Raw genomic sequence first — 19,886 nt, forward strand, 5'->3', positions numbered from 1 at the left:
AAAAGTTTGTAAGAAAAGTAAATCTTAAAGTGGAATATCAACATGACATAGTATAAGGGGAAAGTACCTTGCTACATGTACACACAGTTTCAGGTAGTGAATAGACCAGTAGTCAGTGTCAAATGTTCCTTCCATCCCTCTGTTTAAATTTTTTATAATATCTTTACTCTTTCAGCTTGACTTTTCTTTAAAATGTTTGACAACCAAGGCAATAAATTGGCATGGCCTTCTGACTCAAAGAAAAGGTATTTAGACTGTACGACATGCAAAGGCTTTGTCCGAAACTAGTTCTTGTTCTTCAAGTAAATATATATGCGATGACTTTTCTTACTACAGAATGACAACTTTTTCAGACTTTGATAACATTTATATTTATAATACAAGCTGCTAAACAAGCATATTATTTTCTGGCTTGTCATAGCCTTAACCATAAACTTGAAAGTTTTGAAAAAAAATGTTTGTTACTGCTTCTTTCTGATTGGTCAATGATCCCAACCAATCATAAAGTTCTTGGTAAAATCTGATTGGCTGATGATCACATGACCGTTGTTACTGATGCCCTAAATTCAGTATGTCGGCAAAACTTACTGCACCTGCGCAAAACCCTGATTTTTCACGGTTTTCGTTGGATTTCTTGGATCAGAATTTTGCCTGTTGCAGAAGATATATTTTCCGACATAATGTTTGGAAACTAGAGCTTGGATGTAAATCTTATATACGTGAATATGACCATATCTGCCAACGTGCTATTCACAATGCAATACAGGTTTCGCGCAGGTGCAGTATGTTCTGCTGACATGCTCTGAAATTCAGCCTTAGCATAAATTATTGTTCATGTTATCTCTCCTTAGACTGTTAGATATAACTTTAAAGACAGGACTCAGAAGTGCTGTACTATTTGATCTGTCTGTAGTGTAAGGTGAGGTCCCCTCCACTTTTCCAGATAAAGTGTTTTACAGTACGGAGATCCATGTTGGGGTCCAGAACCTGGGGGAGAAAAATAGGAGGAGTTACGGTTTCATCACAACATTTCATAGGTGTGATTAAAATCTGCTATATATCTATCTATCTATTTGTAGACTTAGGAATATGTGCTATCAGGGACATTCATTCACTCATGCACTCTCACTCATTCACTCACTCACTCATGCACTCTCATTCACTCACTCACTCACTCACTCACTCACTCACTCACTCACCCACTCACTCTCAATCACTCACACACACACACTCACTCACATTATCTATCCTTCTCTTCCTCTCTCTCTCCCTCCCTCCATCCATACCTGGTCCTGACACAGTAGTTCTATTTTCTCCTCTGCCAGTGAAGAAATGTCCTCTTCCTTCTCCTGTTCAGGTTTCTCCCCTCCAGAAGACGCTGTGTTCTGTGAAATGTTGTCTGCACCAAGAACCTTCTCATAAACATGCTCCATCACTTTTCTCACTTGCAGCATGTCACTGGCTGATAGTCGGTCCCTGTACAAAGATACGAGAAAAATTAGAAAGGTAACATTTGCAAAACATTTACCTTCACATATCTAAACACATTTATATACATGTATATGATGGCAGGAGTGTAAATCCCTCCTGCTATAAACTTGCAACATGATGTAATCCAATACCAGTTACCATGGTGACAGACATCGGGTTCAGGTCACTGACCTTATTTCTTTGGAGAAGAAAAGGAAGAAGAAACAGACAAGCCAAAGCCGTCACTTCTAAGGATGAAGTGGCACAGCAATGTAAGATATGTGTGTCTTCCAGTAACTTGTTACCTACTTTTTGAGCGTCTTGGCTCCTGATGTGGAATGAGGCTGCAAGTAGAACGGAATCTTCTGGAACTTCGGCATGTTTTTCTGGAGAGAAGAAATAAAAGAGCATTATAACAACAACAACAACAAAAATCTTCTTACATGTAGTCTTCTTAGAAGTTACGAAATGTTTATAAGTGTGAAATTCTTAGTAAGACTGATAGATCTTAAAATCATCTACCAGATACCTTTGACCCAGTGTTGACGTCAAACTTCAAAGAAGCCACGTGACAAGCTTCACTGGGTCAGTCTACTGAGGAAGACCAGAGTGACTGGTCGAAAGCTCTAGGTAAGAGAACTTTTTGTGTTGGATCAAAAGTTTTAACTTTAAACATGTAACTACCAACACAGATGAACTTTCATGTATTGTTCGTTCAAACATTCTATATATCTCATTGTTATCTGAAGCTAAATTAATTCCCTACATACAAGTACTTCAAGTAGCTAAATGTCCCTTTCAGAGCTATCTAATATAGAAATTAGCTTTCTTTACAGATCTAGAAGCCTGTATTGTAAATTGATGGAGAAGTTTCAAGTGAATAGTTCAGAATTTAAGGTTAAGAGTTTACAAATCAAGTAGCTAATGTCCCTTTCAAAGCTATCTAATATATCTTTATAGAAGCCTGTGTTGATTAAGAATTTTCAAGGTTAAGGAGTTCAGAATTTGAGGATCAGATTTGATGAATCAAAACGTTGATAACTCACATATACAATGAACCTTGTAACCCAGCCGGGTAGTACATTAGTTATCATTAGGTCAATAGGTAGATAACGCACATGTGCGGTGCTGTGGATAACCTATGCAGGTAGTTAATGAGTTAGTAATAAGTTAATAGGTTAATAAGCTTTTAATAGAAATGTCAATGACCCAGATAGGCAATGACAGTAACCAATTAATAAGTGGGTGACCTACATCTTTGGTGATGTCAATAACAAATGTAGTTCATAAGTTAATGACGGGTTAATAGGTTGATAACTTACATCTACAGTGATGTCAATAACCCAGGGTGGTTGTTAATAACTTTAAGTTAATGATCTGTATCTGTATAGCCAGTATAACCGCCTTTCGGCGTAACACACCAGCTTCGCAGGCACGCGGCACGGCAGCAGCTGGCTACATTACACCAAACGACTTGTTACACTTAACCCTTGAACATCTAACTCTAAACATTGTTTAAAGCTATCTCATGATGAGCTAATATATATAAGTTGATAACTCACATCTACAGTTATGTCGATAACCCAGGCCGGTACAGTATCGTTGAGCAGCATCCCTTCAGTCTCAGCTCCGGCGTCACGACACAACAACCTAGAATTACAGCCACTGAGCATGAGTGACCGGAAATGGATGTGAATGTCGTGTCGAAAAAAAGGGATAAAAAGAAAACCAAAAAAACTGCAAAAAGTTGTCCTGTCTGGTGTATTTTTTTAAACTTTGGTCTGGATCACCAGAATAAAATATCATTAGGTGAAAAATCATGCCTTTGTCAAAAGCACAAGAATTCTAAACAAAAGGGTAAGGGGTTAAGTCTGTATCTAAGTCTTGGATTTTGAAGGAGAACTATGATTAGAAAGAATACTATCCAGTCATGTACATGTACAGTGTAATAATTATTATTAGAAGGAGTACTATATTTAGAAGGAGTACAAATGTACATTAATTAACAACAGTACTATAAATTATTAGGTAGATGCTATGAAGTTTTAAGCTTAAGGTTATTAAATATATCGGTTTTCATGCAAAGTCTACTGCAAATTTAAAACAAATTTTCAAAGTCTGACCTGAAGAGCGTTCTGCCGCCGACTTCGCTGAAGATGACAGGCGTGTGTCCGGGCACGCTGAAGTACCCGTTGCCCTTGGTAACGCTGCCCCCCACCCGCACTGTCACGTCTGTGGTGTCTGCATTTCCGTTCAAGACAGCTGGGAGGAAAGTTTTGAATCATGAGTCATGACACCTTATAACACAACAGTAACTGTGTTCTGAAGACAGAACCTAAAAAAAAAAAACTAAGCCTACCTAACCTGTTTATGTGCTCAGGCCAGGATCTGGCCCCTTGTTCCCCTTCATCTGGTATCTCCAGCTAGCTCTATCCAAGGCCATAGTCTCAGATTCCCTTAGGGTAAGCCCTGTGTCACTTTGTATCTGGTCTTTCCACCTCTTAGGTGGTCTTCCCGGGGTTTTTTTTTAAACTCCTGGTGATATGCCTTATAAACTACGGTGATTCCTGACTTCTCAAAAACTGCTGGGATATCTAAGAAGAAATTCTGCTAGCTTAAAAACTGCTCACAGAGAAGACATACCGTACCCTAGACACGGTGGATTAACAAACCAGTGCCCCTACTGCCTGAAAAAGGCTCTGGGACCTTTCCCTACCTGTATTGTTGGAGTGGTCCTCCTCTTCCAGAGTGTGAGTTCTGGGCCAGTGTTCCAAAAGGGCCTGGAGCAGGAGGCCTCCAAAATTCACTAAAGCAGGAAAAAAAACAGTAGAAGAACTAGAAAGGCAACATTTGCAAAGCATAATGTTTACCTTTGCATATGGTCTGCTCTGTTAATTCTTACTCACATCATCATCTTACTCAAATACATTGTACATTCATATAGCTTTGGTTAGCGGCGTCCCTTAAGCTTGGATAGGATGTTAAATGGAGGTCCCGTGTTTGGGACAGCCACACCCCACGCACGTTAAAGAACCCATCACACTTATAGAAAAGAGTAGGGGACCTTCCCGATGGTTCAAACCTTACAGTCTGGTCTCTGGGTTGAGTTCTTTGAAGAGGTGATATGTCACCTGTCATGTCAATCCTTCCACTAATGTGGTACATCTTCATAAATAAATAAATTAAAGAATCCTCTCTAATATACACAGAAAAGAAAACCACAGACCTAACAGAACAGAAAACCACTGACAGCTAGGTAAGTTATGTTGAACTTTACCATTGCCTAACCTACATTTGGGATCAGAGCCGTCGTTGCTGCCAAACCCCACATCCTTCGCAGACACCCAGGCAGCAAAACAGTCCGACTCATCCAGGTGTATGCACAGCATCTGAGAAAAATTATGCAAAATGTTGACAAATTCCGCGTCCAAATTTCTAACTGTTGTGCCACAGTCTGTTTCTCTTAAAAGACGGACAAGATTGAGAAAAATTATACAATGAGTTGACCAAAAACAACTCAATTTTGTCCATCTTTTAAGGGAAACAGTGGCCTTGGAACCAACAGGTCTTGGGTCACCATGTCCCCATGTTGTGCTTTAGGAAAAGGCACTTTACACTATCTTCCCTCTCTGTATGGTGGAGTGACGCCCCAAAACACACTACAAGATTTGGTGCACCAATGCATAATTCTTTTTAAAGGGAATCAGCAATGTCATGCACAGCATCTGAAGAATAAACAGAATTCAGCTGTAGCACACAGACCTTTGTTTTGTTTGAGGTTATGGTAGCAAAACAATTAAGACAAAGCTGTGCCTTTCTGCATATCAATCAAAAGTTTGTGCTTATAAACCTGCCTTTCTGCACAAGTCTCTAGTGTCACTGACGAACAGTTGTGGATGCTAGCTGAAACGTCTGACCGTTTCTAAGGCCACACCAATTTAATTTGTTGGTTCTCTGATTTTTTCAGAAAAAATATGAAGCGACAGGGTGAAAAAAAATAAAAACAGGTCTAGGCATCCTATTATAGGCTTTAATGCTATGGAATGAGCCATGAAGTCAACACAAAAGGCTGGGTTAAAATTTAAACATTGAATTTTTAACTTTTTATCAAACCACTGCAATGATAGATGGGAAAACTGTAACAACTAGGAAGAAAAGGACTTTCCTCAACTGTTGGGGCAAAACATCAGCATTTTTCAGTTGATTCAGGACCAGAATCAATTTTTTTTTTTTTGCAAATCAGAAAAAAACGAAGAGGCGAATCCGAGAACCAACAAATTAAATTGGTGTGGCCTAAAATCATATCAGTTTACTTGAGTAACTGTTTTTTGACAAAGCTGTGGCTTGCTGTCTGATAAAATTCACATGCACTTGTACATGTGTGTATAAGAAAAAGACGTATGACTGTCACAGTATAAAGCAATAATACCATGGTTTGGTACACTTCTGACATACATGTACATGTAACAGTTACATGTACATTTGTATTTCCGAAAATAGTTTCATCAGGTTGGTAAAACTTAAGAGATAGGGGAATTCTTTTTACACAACCAAAGAGTCTCACCTCGCTGACGTTTCGGTGTCTATCAGACACCTTCTTCAGAGCTTCTGACTGGAGTACTGCATCTTGCCGCTATATGTAGCCGATGTAGGTGGCGCTTTTGCGGTGAGAACACTATCCCAAACGTGGCTTAGTTTGTACCCCCCCTCGTCCCGGTTCATTACAGGATCAAGGAGGCAGTTTGGATCAGAAAGTCAACCCCTGTAATGAACCGGGACGAGGGGGGGTACAAACTAAGCCACGTTTGGGATAGTGTTCTCGCCGCAAAAGCGCCACCTACATCGGCTACATATAGCGGCGAGATGCAGTACTCCAGTCAGAAGCTCTGAAGAAGGTGTCTGATAGACACCGAAACGTCAGCGAGGTGAGACTCTTTGGTTGTGTAAAAAGAATTCACCTATCTCTTATGTACATTTGTAGGCTGAGGAAAAACATTGATGAACACAAAGGCAGCCAATCTCTCCTATAATACATCTTGAAGTGTCATCTATGTTTGGGACACAACACCAGCAACTGCTGCCTCTGTTTCGCATGTATTGCATTGTTGCAATTTCAATAAATCAAATCAAATCAAATCTAAAGAACCTACCCCTGTCTTGAGGTCGACTGAGAACCAGTTGGGGACGTAGACCATCTTAGATCTGGCCTTGATTTCCTCCTCCAGATCAGCTTTGCCCAGATCCTCAACCTTACATGCCTGAAAAAAAAAAAAAAAAATATAGGTACAAACACACATAGACACAAGTCTATCACCCATTTCTTAAACACCCCATCCTAAACCTTGCATGCTTCAAACACATAATGCAAATTTATCAAAAACAATGAAATCAGAGGTGGCAGACTTCACCCCTTCAAAAATTAAGTGCCATTTGTCAAGTTAGACATGCTAAAACTGCACTGAAGAAATATACAAAACAGACAAGAAAACAACACTTCAATCCCTTGGGGGTTAAGTAACTAGTACATGTATAACTTCACCTTATCTGCCTCATAGTTTTCATACTGAATAGTTACAGAACCAATGATTTTCAAAAATAGTTTCATCAGGTTGTTTAAGTACAGGATACTGACTGGAGTTTCTGAGGAAGGTGTCTGATAGACACTGAAACATCAGCAAGGTAAACTACATGTACATGTATCTTGGTTGTGTACATGAAAACTCCAGGACCAATGAATCATAAATAGTAAGCTACGGTGAAAACACTACCATTTCTTTCGGAAGTAAGCAACTCTATCCTGTTTACTTGTCACAGTATACACCCAGGTTTTTTTCTAAACAGGGGAATAAGGGCACTGCTCCCTCATGTAACCAGCCAGCTCCCTCATACCAATTTTCAAATTGAACCCTAAGTGGCTACTCACACACTTAAAGATGTAAAAACAATACAACAATGCATTCTAGCATTACAAACTGTGATACCCTTATTAGAAAATCCCCCCTCGGTTGCTTCGTTCCTTGCCATGCTTGCGATCTGCTCCCTCATGCTAAATTTTTCTAGAAAAACCTCTGACACCTGTAAGATAATTTTTTGTTTTACCTTGAGCACATCCCAGAGCACCACGTGTCCGTTGGTGTCCCTGGACAGGATGTGTCTCTTGTCATTTAGGATGTAATACTGGGTAATGCTGGGGCCACCTGAAATAACAGTAAATAACGTTACACACTCAGTAATACTGGGTAATGCTGGGGCCACCTGCAACAACAATAACAGTAAATAACAACACAGTAATACTGCTGGGTAATGCTGGGGCCACCTGTGGGAATAAAAAAACTTTGTTAGTGACAGGCAATCATTTGAGATTTGCCTGATTGATCTGAAGAATAAGTGAGGGCCCTGAATGGCTCAAAGTTAACAGTTAACAGTAAAAACCATAGAACACAGACACATAAATAGTCAAATAAATGAATAAAAGATGGAGTAGGTTTAGTGCTGACATTGTGATAATGATTAAAAAAATCTGAATCACATTTGGACAGAAAAGTCTGACTCAACTGAATATGTGAAGAAAGATATCCAAATTAACACAGTCATTGTTGGACACTGGGATGAATAGTATGTACTATAAACACTTATGGAGATCTTACTAAAACAAACAAACCTTTAACTGTTCCCTCAGGCTGTGTATAAACAGGAACAGGGTTTTCGTTGTCGTAATCGCCTGACACTCTCGCCGGCTGGTTTGAAATCGGCCAACAGTTCACACTAGACTGGGTGGTCGCCGCCCAGATATGGGAGTTGTCTTGTGTCAAGAGTAGCTGTGATGAAAAAAAAAACAGAAATGAGTCTATTTTAGTTTGTACCAATACCATAAAGAGAATAAAGAAAGGCTTACTGTCACGAAAACATTTAATTAAAAAGGAAAGATGCAAAATTTGAAACAAATTCTGCTGCAAGGAAGCCAAATTGAACCAAAATAATATTATCAGAATCCACTCAGCTTCTTGAGTAATGTTGTGCACACACACATATACACATACACATATAAACATACACTGGGGACACATAAACACACACACACACATACTCACACAAAATATCAAGAACAATATCACTGTAAGGCCATGTTGATTTGATTATATGGATGACATCCTCCGGGAACCCCAAAATTGATGCGCGCGTGCGAATAAAAAAAAAGTTTTCAAAAAAAAAAAAAGTTGTTTTCATTATGTGGTCATGAGGGTTGAACAAATGGGACAGAATATGGTTTGGCGAATAATCTAGTCTTCAAGTTCATTTCTTTACAATTTCGTCTTTTTTCGTTTGATTTTGGCATTCTACGACATTGGTTTGGGTTTTTTGTAACTTACGGTATATTTTTGCTCATTTTGCAACTGTTTTGTACGATTTACAGTATGGTTGAAAACTTTTTTTTTTGGAAACGGCCGAAAATTCATGCGCACGCGGATGTCATCCATATAATCAAATCAACATGGCCTAATTGGGAAAAAGAAACAAACGAACATGTACATGTACCTTAACGATTGGTCCCTTCTCCTCACAGAGCAGAAATCTGTTCTCCGGGTTTCTCATGTCCACCTGTAGTAAGTAGAATGTCAGCAAAAACTAATAATGTTTCATTTCTAAAAAAAAGTACTATGACAATAATAATTATTCATTATTTTTCTGACACTTGGGGATGCTAAGAATATATTGTATACGACTATACCATTGGACATCTTTACATAGTAAACCTACATTTGTAAATATATCAAAATATTTGGGTGCACAGCTCCAAATTGGGGTGCACTAACTTTAACTCTGATATTTGAAGGCATGACTGTTTTTTGTTCTTTTTCTAACCCTGACCTGATAAACCCGTCTGTCTCGCCCACCGGAGTAGAAGGTGCTGAACGCCTCGTTGGCCTGGAGCGCCCAGACTCCATCGTCATGGACACGGTAGGTTGCTATGCAACGCTGCTGGCCGATGGACCACAGGCGGATCGTGCCGTCTGAACTGCCCGATAAACACTGCAGAAAAAATGGAACAAGACTTTTATTTGACATCCCAATAATCAAATGATTTAAATTTGCAAGTACAAGTGTCAGTCATCCCTAATACCAAGAGGTCCCGGGTTTTAATCCTGCCAGGTCACTGATCTTGTGCCCTTGAAAAAAGCACTTTACACAACTTTCCTGGATGGAGGCTTGGCGAACCCCATCTCGTATTAGCCACAAAAGGCAGCAGAATCTTCGGCTAGTTAAAAGCGGCTGCCTCAAAATGAACGAAGAAAGAAGACGACAGATCTGGGACTGAAGTAAACCTGTGTACATGTAACGTTATCTGTACCTGTTTGGGTAACCAGCTCTATCTTAGACATTACCTGAGTGCCATCTCTGTTGACCAGTAAGGCCTTGACATTGTCTGTGTGTCCCTTCAGCTTCATGAGTTTCGCACATGTTCGAGGATCCCACACTCTTAGCACCTTCTCTGTGGAGCCAGAAATGATGATGGTTCCATAGTGGTTCATGGCCAGACTGTAGATGGAGTCTTTGTTTCCAGTCAGAGAAGAAGCTGAGGATAGTAAAAAAAAAGGCAAGACAGCTGTGCTGTAGTAAGTTCTAATTTGCATATGACGGATAATTTGCATATGTGGGATAGCTTAATGACAGATAATTTACATACATCTGACAGCTTAATGACAAAATTTGCATACATTTGATGGCTTAATGGCAGATAATTTGCATATTTGTGACTTTATTGACAGGTAATTTGCATACATGTGACTTTATGGACAGGTAATTTGCATACTTGTGACTGTGTTATTGGAGGCAGTGAGTGCAGTAAGAGTGTTGACATCCCATAGGAAGATCTGTCTGTCCAGCCCTGCCGAGGCCACCTGTTCCTTATCCCGGGCATAGGCTAGGGCTTTCACATAGTCCTGCAAGAAAAAAAAAAGCACAAAATCAAGATTGAAATTTCATCATTTCTCATGATCTCTTTCAAAAATATATAACGGGGGAATGGTTTGTTGTATACATAAATATATATTATATAATAAATACAAAATTATGGGATTCTTACACTGTGATTTAAAACATACTGAAAATAGGCTCTATAGTGTCTATTTCTAACAGTCATTCTGTTTTTCCCAGTTGTCCAGTGATTAGATCATTCTTCACAATTGCAATAACAAAGGCATCAGCATGTTATGTGTCTTATGTCTGGATCTGATACTTTCTTAGATAAATTATTCTTCCTTACAAAGATTCATTGTGAAGCTAGACAAGTCGGTGTAACTAGTAAGCATGTATCAAAGAAATCCTGAGTTCCTTACCTTGTGAGTTCTCAGTGTAGACATACAGAACCCCTTATGTTCCTTACCTTGTGAGTTCTCAGTGTGGACATACAGAACCCCTTATGTTCCTTACCTTGTGAGTTCTCAGTGTGGACATACAGAACCCCTTATGTGCGTTCCACACCTTCACTGTAGTGTCTGAAGAAGCTGAGATCACTGGGACAGAAAAACAAGGCAGTCAGAGATGGCAGACTTCATCCCCTTACCCATATTGCTTTGTAAGCATTGTACACAATGTATATGACAGAAATAGATGCATACACACGCACACACAGACATACACATACATGTACACATAGTGACACACACACACACACACAATTGTAATTTGTATGTTATTGTAGACACACACAACAAACAACAAAGACTAGACACACACAATAACAAGCACACAAAATTGTCTAGTACTAGTATGTAAGACACACAAACACACACATACAAGCAGACACACACACACAGACACAGACACACACAGACACACACAGTGACACACAAACACATGCACAGAGAAATGTCTCAGTAAGACTAATACTCACAAGTTCGTCCATTACAGCACAGTACAATGTCGTTGACCCAGTCTGTGTGATGTTCCATGGACTGGATATACGGGTCATGCTGAAACAAATGGACACAAATTAAAGTTAATATCTGTGGTACCTTTACTCTATAATATGATGAAGGGCAGTTCAACAGGCTAACCAATGCTGATAAGGATATCTTGCTAGAAAGGTTGTTGACGTTCCATATATGGATGATGTAGTGTGTACATGTGTGTGTTTGTGTATGTACTTGTGTGTGCATGGTGTGTGTGGTGGGGGGTGTACGTGTGTGTACGTGTGTGTCTGTGTGTGTGTGTGTGTCAGTGTGTGTCTGCGTGTGTGTGTGTGTGTATCAGTGAATGAACGAATGAGTCACCTTGCTAGACAGGTTGTTGACGTAGTGTGTGTATGTGTGTGTGAGAAACAGTAAGAGAAAGAGAGAGTGTAAATGGATGCATGAATGAACGAATGAGTTATTTACCTTGCTGGAGAGGTTGTTGACGTTCCATATCCGTATGATGGAGTCCCTGCCTGAGGTGAACAGTCTCTTCTGTAGGAAGTCCAGCTGGAGGGCGTTGACCCCGGATCTGTTGTACTTCTCCACCTCATCTCGGATTATGTACGACACCTGCAAACACAACATGTGTCTTCATCTTCCATACTTTGAACACCTAAGTGCAAATGATAGATTTATATTTTTGATGCAGACAAACCATATATCACAAACATGATCTGTTCCCACATTTTCCATTGTACAAAAAAGCAAGAAGAAGTTGACCACTTTGTATCAGCTCAGTAACTAGAACACTTTGTATTAGCCTAGTATAGTACTCTTATATGTTCCTTATGTATGTATGTCTGAGTCAAGTAGTGCATCCTTTGTCTCCAATTTTCTATATACGTTTGTTATGTGTCTGTCATATCTTGACCTGTACCTAGCCTGTCATGGCATCTGGTATTAATGTACAATAAAAGTATTTCATTCATTCATTCAATCAATCAATTGTGACACAGACCACTGCACATATAAACAGCATCATTGAGGATATATAAAGCAAATAATACACTCAAGACACTTCGTCCTTTATTCCTTTATTCATAATTTGTGTAGATGTAGATATGCTGCATAATCAAATTTCAGTGTTGTATATTGGGACTTGCAGAAACACATACAGACGGACACACACACACATAGACACACACAGATAGACACATCAAAATATGATGCTTCACTCCCTTGAGGTGATGTTATGAAGTAAAATATGCACAACCCCTCCCACTTTTACAGCGAAATTTCAACAACAGAAATTCCTGATTCGATACAGATCCACCGCATGACGTAAGACAATGTTCAAGACTATAGCAGATGCTTTATGATTAATAGCCATTAGGAGAAAGAATAAGAGACGTTTTTATTTACATGATCGTTCAAATATTTGTACACAACGCGGAAGTGTTGTCGTAAACAACAAAAGAACACAACCGTTTGGAAACAAAAACACGAAAATTATGGCGCGAAAAAAACTGACCAACATAAGGCCGTATTTTTCGTATTTCAAACAAGACAAGCGCTCAACAATGGTATGCTACGATACTGTGATCTTTTATGAATAAGCTGGATTAAAATGATTGTATGAAATCGTGATTTTAAAGGAAATACCTGCACTTTTTTCTTGGCAGAAGCGCTGGTCTGCCGGTGGTGCACCGCCATCTTGGCACGAACTGGTGACGTCACGGAGTTGTGTGCACAACCTGCGTTCCAGGCGGGAAATTTGAAAATAAAGTACGAAAGGCGGGAATAAATGTTCGTCGTTTTAAATATATTTGTTCGTAGAATTTATCATTCTTTACTTCTAACAAGTACGGCATTGAGACTGGCTGAGTTGATTCACTGACAAAGATAGGACGACACTTTTAGTTTAGGCCACAGCAAGTAACTTTTATGGATGACATCCTCACCTGACTCCAAATCTAATGCGATAGGGCAAAAAAAAAAGGCAGGCCAAAAAAAAAAAAAGTTTCCTACATTTTGAGACCATAAACCTAATGTTAAGGCCACAGCAAGTAATTTCTATGGATGACATCAGCGCGCGCATTTATTTTAGCCAGATTTTGGGAAATAAAACAGGAAAGTTTGTTGCCCTCTGACGATGGTCAACATGCCAAAAATAGGCAAATGTGTCATAAACGTCTATCGGTTCAGAGACAATAAGGGATCCAGCAAACTTGAAGCACAATTTCTCTCGTATGATGGCAAGTGTTTAATCTCCAAGCAGATCTTTCGGTGGAGGAAGACAGTATCAAATTGGCCAGTCTGTATGCATGCGGTGGGGAAATGCATACAGACTGGCCAATTTGATACTGTCTTCCCCCACCGAAAGATCTGCTTGGAGATTAGCAAGTGTTGACAGTATAAGGTTTTCCATCCCATATGAGTACCCAGTGTAGTAGATGCCCATGTTGGTTCTACAAACTCTTTTCTACAATTGTTCTAGTTAATTGAGATGTGAAGACATTTATAAGGACAGGTAATACAGTCGAATACAGGACCTGTTGGTTGTGATATGAGGTTTAGTCGCTTCAATTTTAAAATAACAAGGTCTTGGTCTAAAAATGTGAAAATGTAGGAATCTTGAACCCTATCGCATTACTGATTTGCAGTCTGGGGAGGATGCCATCCATAAAATTTACTTGCTGTGGCCCAAACTAAAAAAAAAATTAAGGCAACTAAATCTGATATCACAACCAACAGGTCCTGTATTCGACTGTATTACCTGTCCTTATAAATGTCTTCACATCTCAACTAACTAGAACAATTGTAGAAAAGAGTTTGTCGTACCGACATGGACAGCTACTGCACTGGGTACTCATATGGGATGGAAAACCTTATACTGTCAACACTTTTTAATCTCCAAGCAGATCTTTCGGTGGGGGGAAGACAGTATCAAATTGGCCAGCCTGTTATGGTTACAGACTGGCCAATTTGATACTGTCTTACCCCTACAGAAAGATCTGTTTGGAGATTAAACACTTGCCATCATACGTGAGAAATTGTTGCTCAGGTTTGCTGGATCCCTTATTGTCTCTGAACCAATAGACGTTTCTGACACATTTGCCTATTTTCATCATGTTTACCACCGTCAGAGGGCACACAATTTCTCTTTTTTTTTCAAAATCAGGCGAAAATCAATGCGCGTTGATGTCCATAAAAATTACTTGCTGTGGCCTTAGTCCAAATCTCTTCCTGTTTGTATAAATATTTGCGCAAGCTTCCAATAAGAACAAGCTTCCATTTGAAGTCATCTGAGGTCATTTGAATGTTTCAATACAGAAATGTACTTACTAGTGGGGGTGGCGTAAAATATGTTTTCTTTTCTTTCCCTCAAAATTCACATGTATTGACATGGTCTTTATTTTGTTATGTACTGCTACATAAATTGGGTGATGACAAGACGGTAAACATTTCTATTCAACAATGAAACGTGCTACAAATGTCAGCAAAGAGAGTCAACTCCCCTGCAAATGGTTTGCTCCGGGCCTTGCTTTATTGTGCAACAAAGCACACTTGTGAGAATAAAACACACCTGGCAATACTTGTACCATGCTAACTGTGACACGCCACCGGGCTATATGATACTAATGGATAACAGTCCATTTTTAACGATGCTTGCTTCGGTATATAATACTAAAGGATAACACGGCATTCGTAATTATGCTTGTTCTATACGAGCGTAACTTGGCATGCCAACATGGATTTTCATACAGTGTTGCAGAAGACTTAGCTTTCTCGGTCAGTGCGAGAGACTGTAACATAAACTAATGTGTAAAGATAAAACGTAGTATTCAATAAAGGCGTGTATAATACTATAATACTAAAGGGTAACACAGCATTCCTAACGATGCTTTTTCTATACGAGCGTAACGTGGCCCGTCAACTTGTACTTTCCAAGCAGAGGTTTGGGTTTATTTTTGGCGTGTTTTTAGGCTTTTTTATTGCCGGGTTTTACCCAAAGGCTAACCCAACACTTTACATAAAAAAAGCCTAAAAATACGCCAAAAATAAGCCCAAACCTCTTCTTGAAGAGTAGTCAACTTGACTTCTTTACACAGTGTTACAGAAGGCCTTGGCTTTCTCGGTCAGGGCGATTTCGGTCTTGGAGGCGTTGACCTCGATCTGGTGTCCCATGAACACAGGCATCTTCTCCGCAGTGCCTGCTGGGAAGGGCTTGGCGAAGGTGTAGTTCGTCTGGACCACCGCCTGGTGGCGCTGCCCATCAGAGGTGCTGAAATGAAGAAACCGGAAAGGATCAAGGTTAAAACTTTTTTTGGCGACGTCTCAGGGAGGAGCCTAATGGTACATTATTGTGTGCAGTTTGCAAGAATTCTACGAATTGTACAGGAATTTTTTCCACAGGCATGGAATGTCTACAGGAATGTCTCCCCAAATCTCAAAAAATTAGAGATGTCATACCCCCGTGAGATATTAAAATATCTCACGGGGGTATGACATCTCTAATTTTTTGCTTATAATGTTCTGTTAGAATAACAGTTTTTATGTTTACCGAAGGAAAACATATATTCTTTTTACTCAGTTTCTTCCTCCTCTTCTGTTCCAAACACTAACCTCTGACCTGGCCAATGACATGATTTGTTGACGTCTGTCACCATGGGGACTGGTGTTAGGTTACATAATGTTGCAATTTCATGGTCTTCTCTGCTCCTATCACCATATACTCGTAATGTAACGTTGTGTGAATGTGAGTACAAATTAACAGGGCAGACCATGTCTGAAGGTAAACATTATGTATTTGCTTTGCAGATGTTACTTCGTGTGGCGTAGCGGCAGAGTGCGCAACTCGGAACCTAGAGGTCCCGGGTTCGAGCCCTGACATGCCACCGATCTTGTGCCCTTGGGAAAGGCACTTTACACGACTTTCCTCACTTAGCTCAGGTGTAAATGAGTATTGTCCTGTCATGTATTTGTCTCCTGTGTTAGTGGCGGCATTAATATAAGTTGAAAAAATTGAGTGTGCCATTACCACGTGGTGATTACATGTTGGAGTTAAAAAAAAAGTTGCTTCTCTAGTTTTTTTCAGTACCTACCAGAAGCTCCAGTTGTTGAGGCCTGTAAGGGTGCGGTTGTCGGAGCACATCAGTTTGGCCACGCTCCGGTCAAGTGAGGTCAGGCCGCTGGTCATGACGGGCCCACTGGCGGGAAAACCGGAACCAACCAACTGAAACAGAAGGGGGGGTCAGTTTAGTCTAGAGGTTGCTCCAAAATGTTGTTATGGTAGGGATACTAGTAACACAAGTTACACATACAGAAACTGCAGAGTGGACATAAACAAAGAGAGAGAAAACACACACACACACACAGCGTCACATACACACCACACTCACACAAGAGAGAGAGAAAGAGATGGAGACAAACTCACACACAAAGACAGTAAGAGAGAAAGCGACAGACACGAACACACACAGAGACACACACATACACACGCACATATATACACATACATACAAATATACACACACAATCGCACACATTCACACACATGCACACATATAGCGTGCACAAACGCACGCGCACACACCATACACTCACACACAGGCACACACACACACACACACACACACACACACACACACCCAACCACAGAGAGAGAGAAAAGGTGAGCGGACCCACCTGGAATTCCCCTTTGATCTTGCCGCCCTCGTATGTGTAGCGGAAGTGTGCACTCAGAACGCCGCCGTCCTCAAACTTGAAAACGCGGTTCACCTCGTACCTAAAATAATGAATAAAACGCCGATTCAATTCCAAAGGAAGCTGCTAGGGGGCCCTCTAGTAGGGGAACTCTACATGAAACCTACAAACAAACGAACAAACTTACCCTTCGTCCATGATGGCGTTTTTGAAGCGAGATGGCCCGTCAGGGAAGGGCAGGTACTGGTAGTATCCGTACCACAGGTTCGGTAAAAACAAACAAACAAACAAACTTACCCTCAGTCCATGATAGCGGTTTGGAAAGGTGAGGGCCCGTCCGGAAAGGGTAGGTACTGATAATACCCGTACCCAAGTTCGATAAAAACAAACAAACAAACAAACTTACCCTCCGTCCATGATGGCGGTTTGGAAGACGAAAGTCCGTCCGGAAAGGGTAGGTACTGGTAGTACCCATACCCCAAGTTCGGTAAAAACAAACAAACAAATGAACAAACAAACTTACCCTCCGTCCGTGATGGCGGTCTGGAAAGGTGAGGGCCCGTCCGGAAATGGCAGGTACTGGTAAAACCCGTAACCCAGGTTGGGCGCCACAAGCAGGGGGGAGAAGGGCAGGGCACCGCGGGTGGACTTCACACTCGTCTCCAGGGTTCCCTGTAGAAACAAGAGTTCGGAGATCTCATACAAGTCACTACAGACTTGGAAACACGGTTGACCTTATACCTTGTACCTTTCGGTGACCGTCTGCCATCTTCATCAGGACAATTCTGACTGCTTTGCTGTGCACTGACGGTAGATATTACTTGGTGTATAGTGCACTAAAGGTGTTACATGGTTCACAGTGCAACATCTACCGCCAGTGCACAGCAAACCAGTCAAAATTGCCCTGAGGAAGATGGCAGATGGTCAGCGAAACGTCGGCTCGTAAAAAATGTTTGTGATCAAAGAACTTTGCTATTCATTCGTTTACCAACCTGATGAAATTATTTACGGAGGAAAGCTTCTTATAATTATAAATGAAGTCCTATCCACTTACGGCCTTCGGGTTGCCGCTGCCGCCTCCCACCATGTCGAACTCCAGTCCGTTCACAGAGCCGAAGATGTGCAGGTCGTGATTCGTGGGCAGAGCCTGAAACAAAATTCAAAGCTTTTCATAGGTAGATACATTCTGGTTCAGAGCCGGACGCTTTGTCGTTACGCCACACGACCCGACAAAAAAAGTTCTTCGAGTTGACCAGGTCTCTACCAGGCTCTGGGAGGCGAATGGAATCTTTCCCATTTTCCGTGTCAGTGGTTACAGTACCGGAGCATGTTTCAAATTCTTCTTTGGCATCGTCAAAAGTGGTGAAGCATGATGTTTTTTTCAATAGCTACTAGTCACGTTCTACTTGTGCAACGCGGCTTCGCTACTATTAGCGTGTTTAGGGGTGGCTAATACGAGACGGGAATTGGCTAGTAGGACTCTATCTGGTTGATTTGAAGTGAACCACCAACTTTCAGATGGTAGTGTTTGTACTATCGCACACCGGGGCAATCCCCTACTCTTTTTGCGAAAGTTATGATGGGTTCTTTTACATGCATAAGGTATGGATCTCCTTGAACACAGGACCTCCATTTTACGTACTATCCAAGGCACGTCCCTAACCGAAGCTAGGTACTTATTTTCACTTGGATGAAGGGGAAAAAGTCGTGAAAAGTGCCTTTTCCAGGGGCACAGGATCGGTGTCATGATAGGGTTCGAATCCGGGACCTCTTGATAACGAAACGAACGCTCAACCATTACGCCCCATGACCCCACAAGTCATTTCCGTCCAGTCGAGCCAAAGGCTAGTCTGTGGTTAGTTAGTAAGATTTGATCACCATTGAAAAAGAGAAATATAATCCTTAGAAACTCTTACAGAGCCTTTTTTTCTTCAGAACAGTTCGGGCGAAAACCACTATCTTGAGAAGAGCTTCGGTAGAAATGAACCAAAATTAGAAAAAGGAAAACTAAAAAAAACAATCAAGAAATGCGACAAAGTTGTTGCCAACTCAAAAAGTAAGGATATATTCTTTAGTCAGAAGTACAGGATAAAGTAGAGCAATAGAAAACGGTATATTAGATGTCTTACCATGGTGAGCCGATGTGCGCTTTGCTCTCAGCGGTCAGGTGAAGAAGACTTGTTGGTTGGTCGTCTGGGAAAAGCTCGGTGCGGTTGTGGGCGCGTCTATCCTTATATACTCATCTATCCTCAACAACTGACGGTGGGTGGAGTCAGAATCAAAGGGATTCACCAATCAAAAACAGGATTCAACTTTATTCAGTTACGTAACCCTGATTATTATTGACCATAACAAGACTGATGTAGGCGGAGACAGAAAAGAGTTAAGCCAATGAGAAACATTTCCCGAATGAACTCTCCTTAGTGATGTCGCTCTTTGATACTGTTAAGCGCAAAGGTTTTTGCAGGATGTAGAGCTTGTCATGCTCTCGGATGCACAAAATTACCTCGTCATATCTATCTGCAACAGTTGCAGCTGAGAATCGGAAATTTTTTTAAATTTGCTTTATGAATGTTGAAATTATATGATAACTTGTCGTTCCTCCTGTTAAGCGTTCGTGTTATTTTTGCACACGAGTCTCCGGATGACACCTTTCAGTCAGCCACAAAAGAAAATATGAGAACCTGTAGAATTTTTCCTAGCCTGTACCAGGCGTTGGGAGCGGGTGTAAAGAGTAGAAATCGGCCAAATAGAGAGATCACTTGATGGGAGAAGTTGGTTCACTTGAGAGTACAGTTTGCCGCACCAAAAATG

General features: G+C 40.7%; 2 protein-coding genes across 6 annotated transcripts; both read right to left on the bottom strand.

Moving 5' to 3' along the window:
* Positions 1-462: 462 nt before the first annotated feature.
* LOC109473010 (WD repeat-containing protein 48-like) lies at positions 463-13,096 on the bottom strand. Of its 5 annotated transcripts, none has more exons than XM_019772901.1 (18): positions 13,029-13,096; positions 11,850-11,996; positions 11,366-11,444; positions 10,903-10,985; positions 10,283-10,412; positions 9,855-10,045; positions 9,340-9,501; positions 9,007-9,069; positions 8,132-8,288; positions 7,570-7,667; positions 6,621-6,728; positions 4,748-4,859; positions 4,187-4,276; positions 3,594-3,732; positions 3,033-3,120; positions 1,780-1,856; positions 1,287-1,476; positions 464-987 (listed from the first exon to the last, which is right to left on the bottom strand). In XM_019772901.1, the coding sequence occupies exons 1-18, from the start codon at positions 13,077-13,079 to the stop codon at positions 895-897; spliced, it is 2,058 nt and encodes a 685-aa protein (XP_019628460.1). In that variant the 5' UTR covers positions 13,080-13,096; the 3' UTR covers positions 464-894. The 5 variants fall into 5 exon arrangements, with proteins under 5 accessions (XP_019628461.1, XP_019628460.1, XP_019628458.1 ...); XM_019772899.1 differs by having other exon boundaries at positions 3,033-3,135; XM_019772903.1 differs by having other exon boundaries at positions 465-987; positions 4,763-4,859.
* Positions 13,097-14,904: 1,808 nt separating this feature from the next.
* Positions 14,905-18,423, bottom strand: LOC109472964 (GFP-like non-fluorescent chromoprotein). Its single transcript, XM_019772827.1, has 6 exons — positions 18,394-18,423; positions 18,127-18,219; positions 17,596-17,744; positions 17,055-17,154; positions 16,472-16,602; positions 14,905-15,651 (listed from the first exon to the last, which is right to left on the bottom strand). The coding sequence occupies exons 1-6, from the start codon at positions 18,421-18,423 to the stop codon at positions 15,471-15,473; spliced, it is 684 nt and encodes a 227-aa protein (XP_019628386.1). The 3' UTR covers positions 14,905-15,470.
* Between the last annotated feature and the right edge of the window lie 1,463 nt (positions 18,424-19,886).

Source organism: Branchiostoma belcheri, unplaced genomic scaffold (genome assembly GCF_001625305.1).
Source record: "Branchiostoma belcheri isolate BF01 breed outbred unplaced genomic scaffold, Haploidv18h27 scaffold29, whole genome shotgun sequence".
NCBI lineage: Eukaryota > Metazoa > Chordata > Leptocardii > Amphioxiformes > Branchiostomatidae > Branchiostoma > Branchiostoma belcheri.

Bases quoted from the DNA above. Each gene is read 5' to 3' on its own strand.
- LOC109473010 (XM_019772899.1), bottom strand. From the start codon at position 13,079: ATGGCGGTGCACCACCGGCAGACCAGCGCTTCTGCCAAGAAAAAAGTG. The intron at 7,668-8,131 runs GTTTGTTTGTTT...CTGTTATTTCAG, and splicing joins GCCTGAGGGAACAGTTAAAG to GTGGCCCCAGCATTACCCAG. The intron at 6,729-7,569 runs GTAAAACAAAAA...TTTTTTTTTCAG, and splicing joins TGCTCTGGGATGTGCTCAAG to GCATGTAAGGTTGAGGATCT.
- LOC109472964 (XM_019772827.1), bottom strand. From the start codon at position 18,423: ATGCCAAAGAAGAATTTGAAACATGCTCCG. The intron at 18,220-18,393 runs GTACTGTAACCA...ATTTTGTTTCAG, and splicing joins AGAATTTGAAACATGCTCCG to GCTCTGCCCACGAATCACGA. The intron at 15,652-16,471 runs GTAGGTACTGAA...TCTTCATTTCAG, and splicing joins CTCAACAACTGGAGCTTCTG to CACCTCTGATGGGCAGCGCC.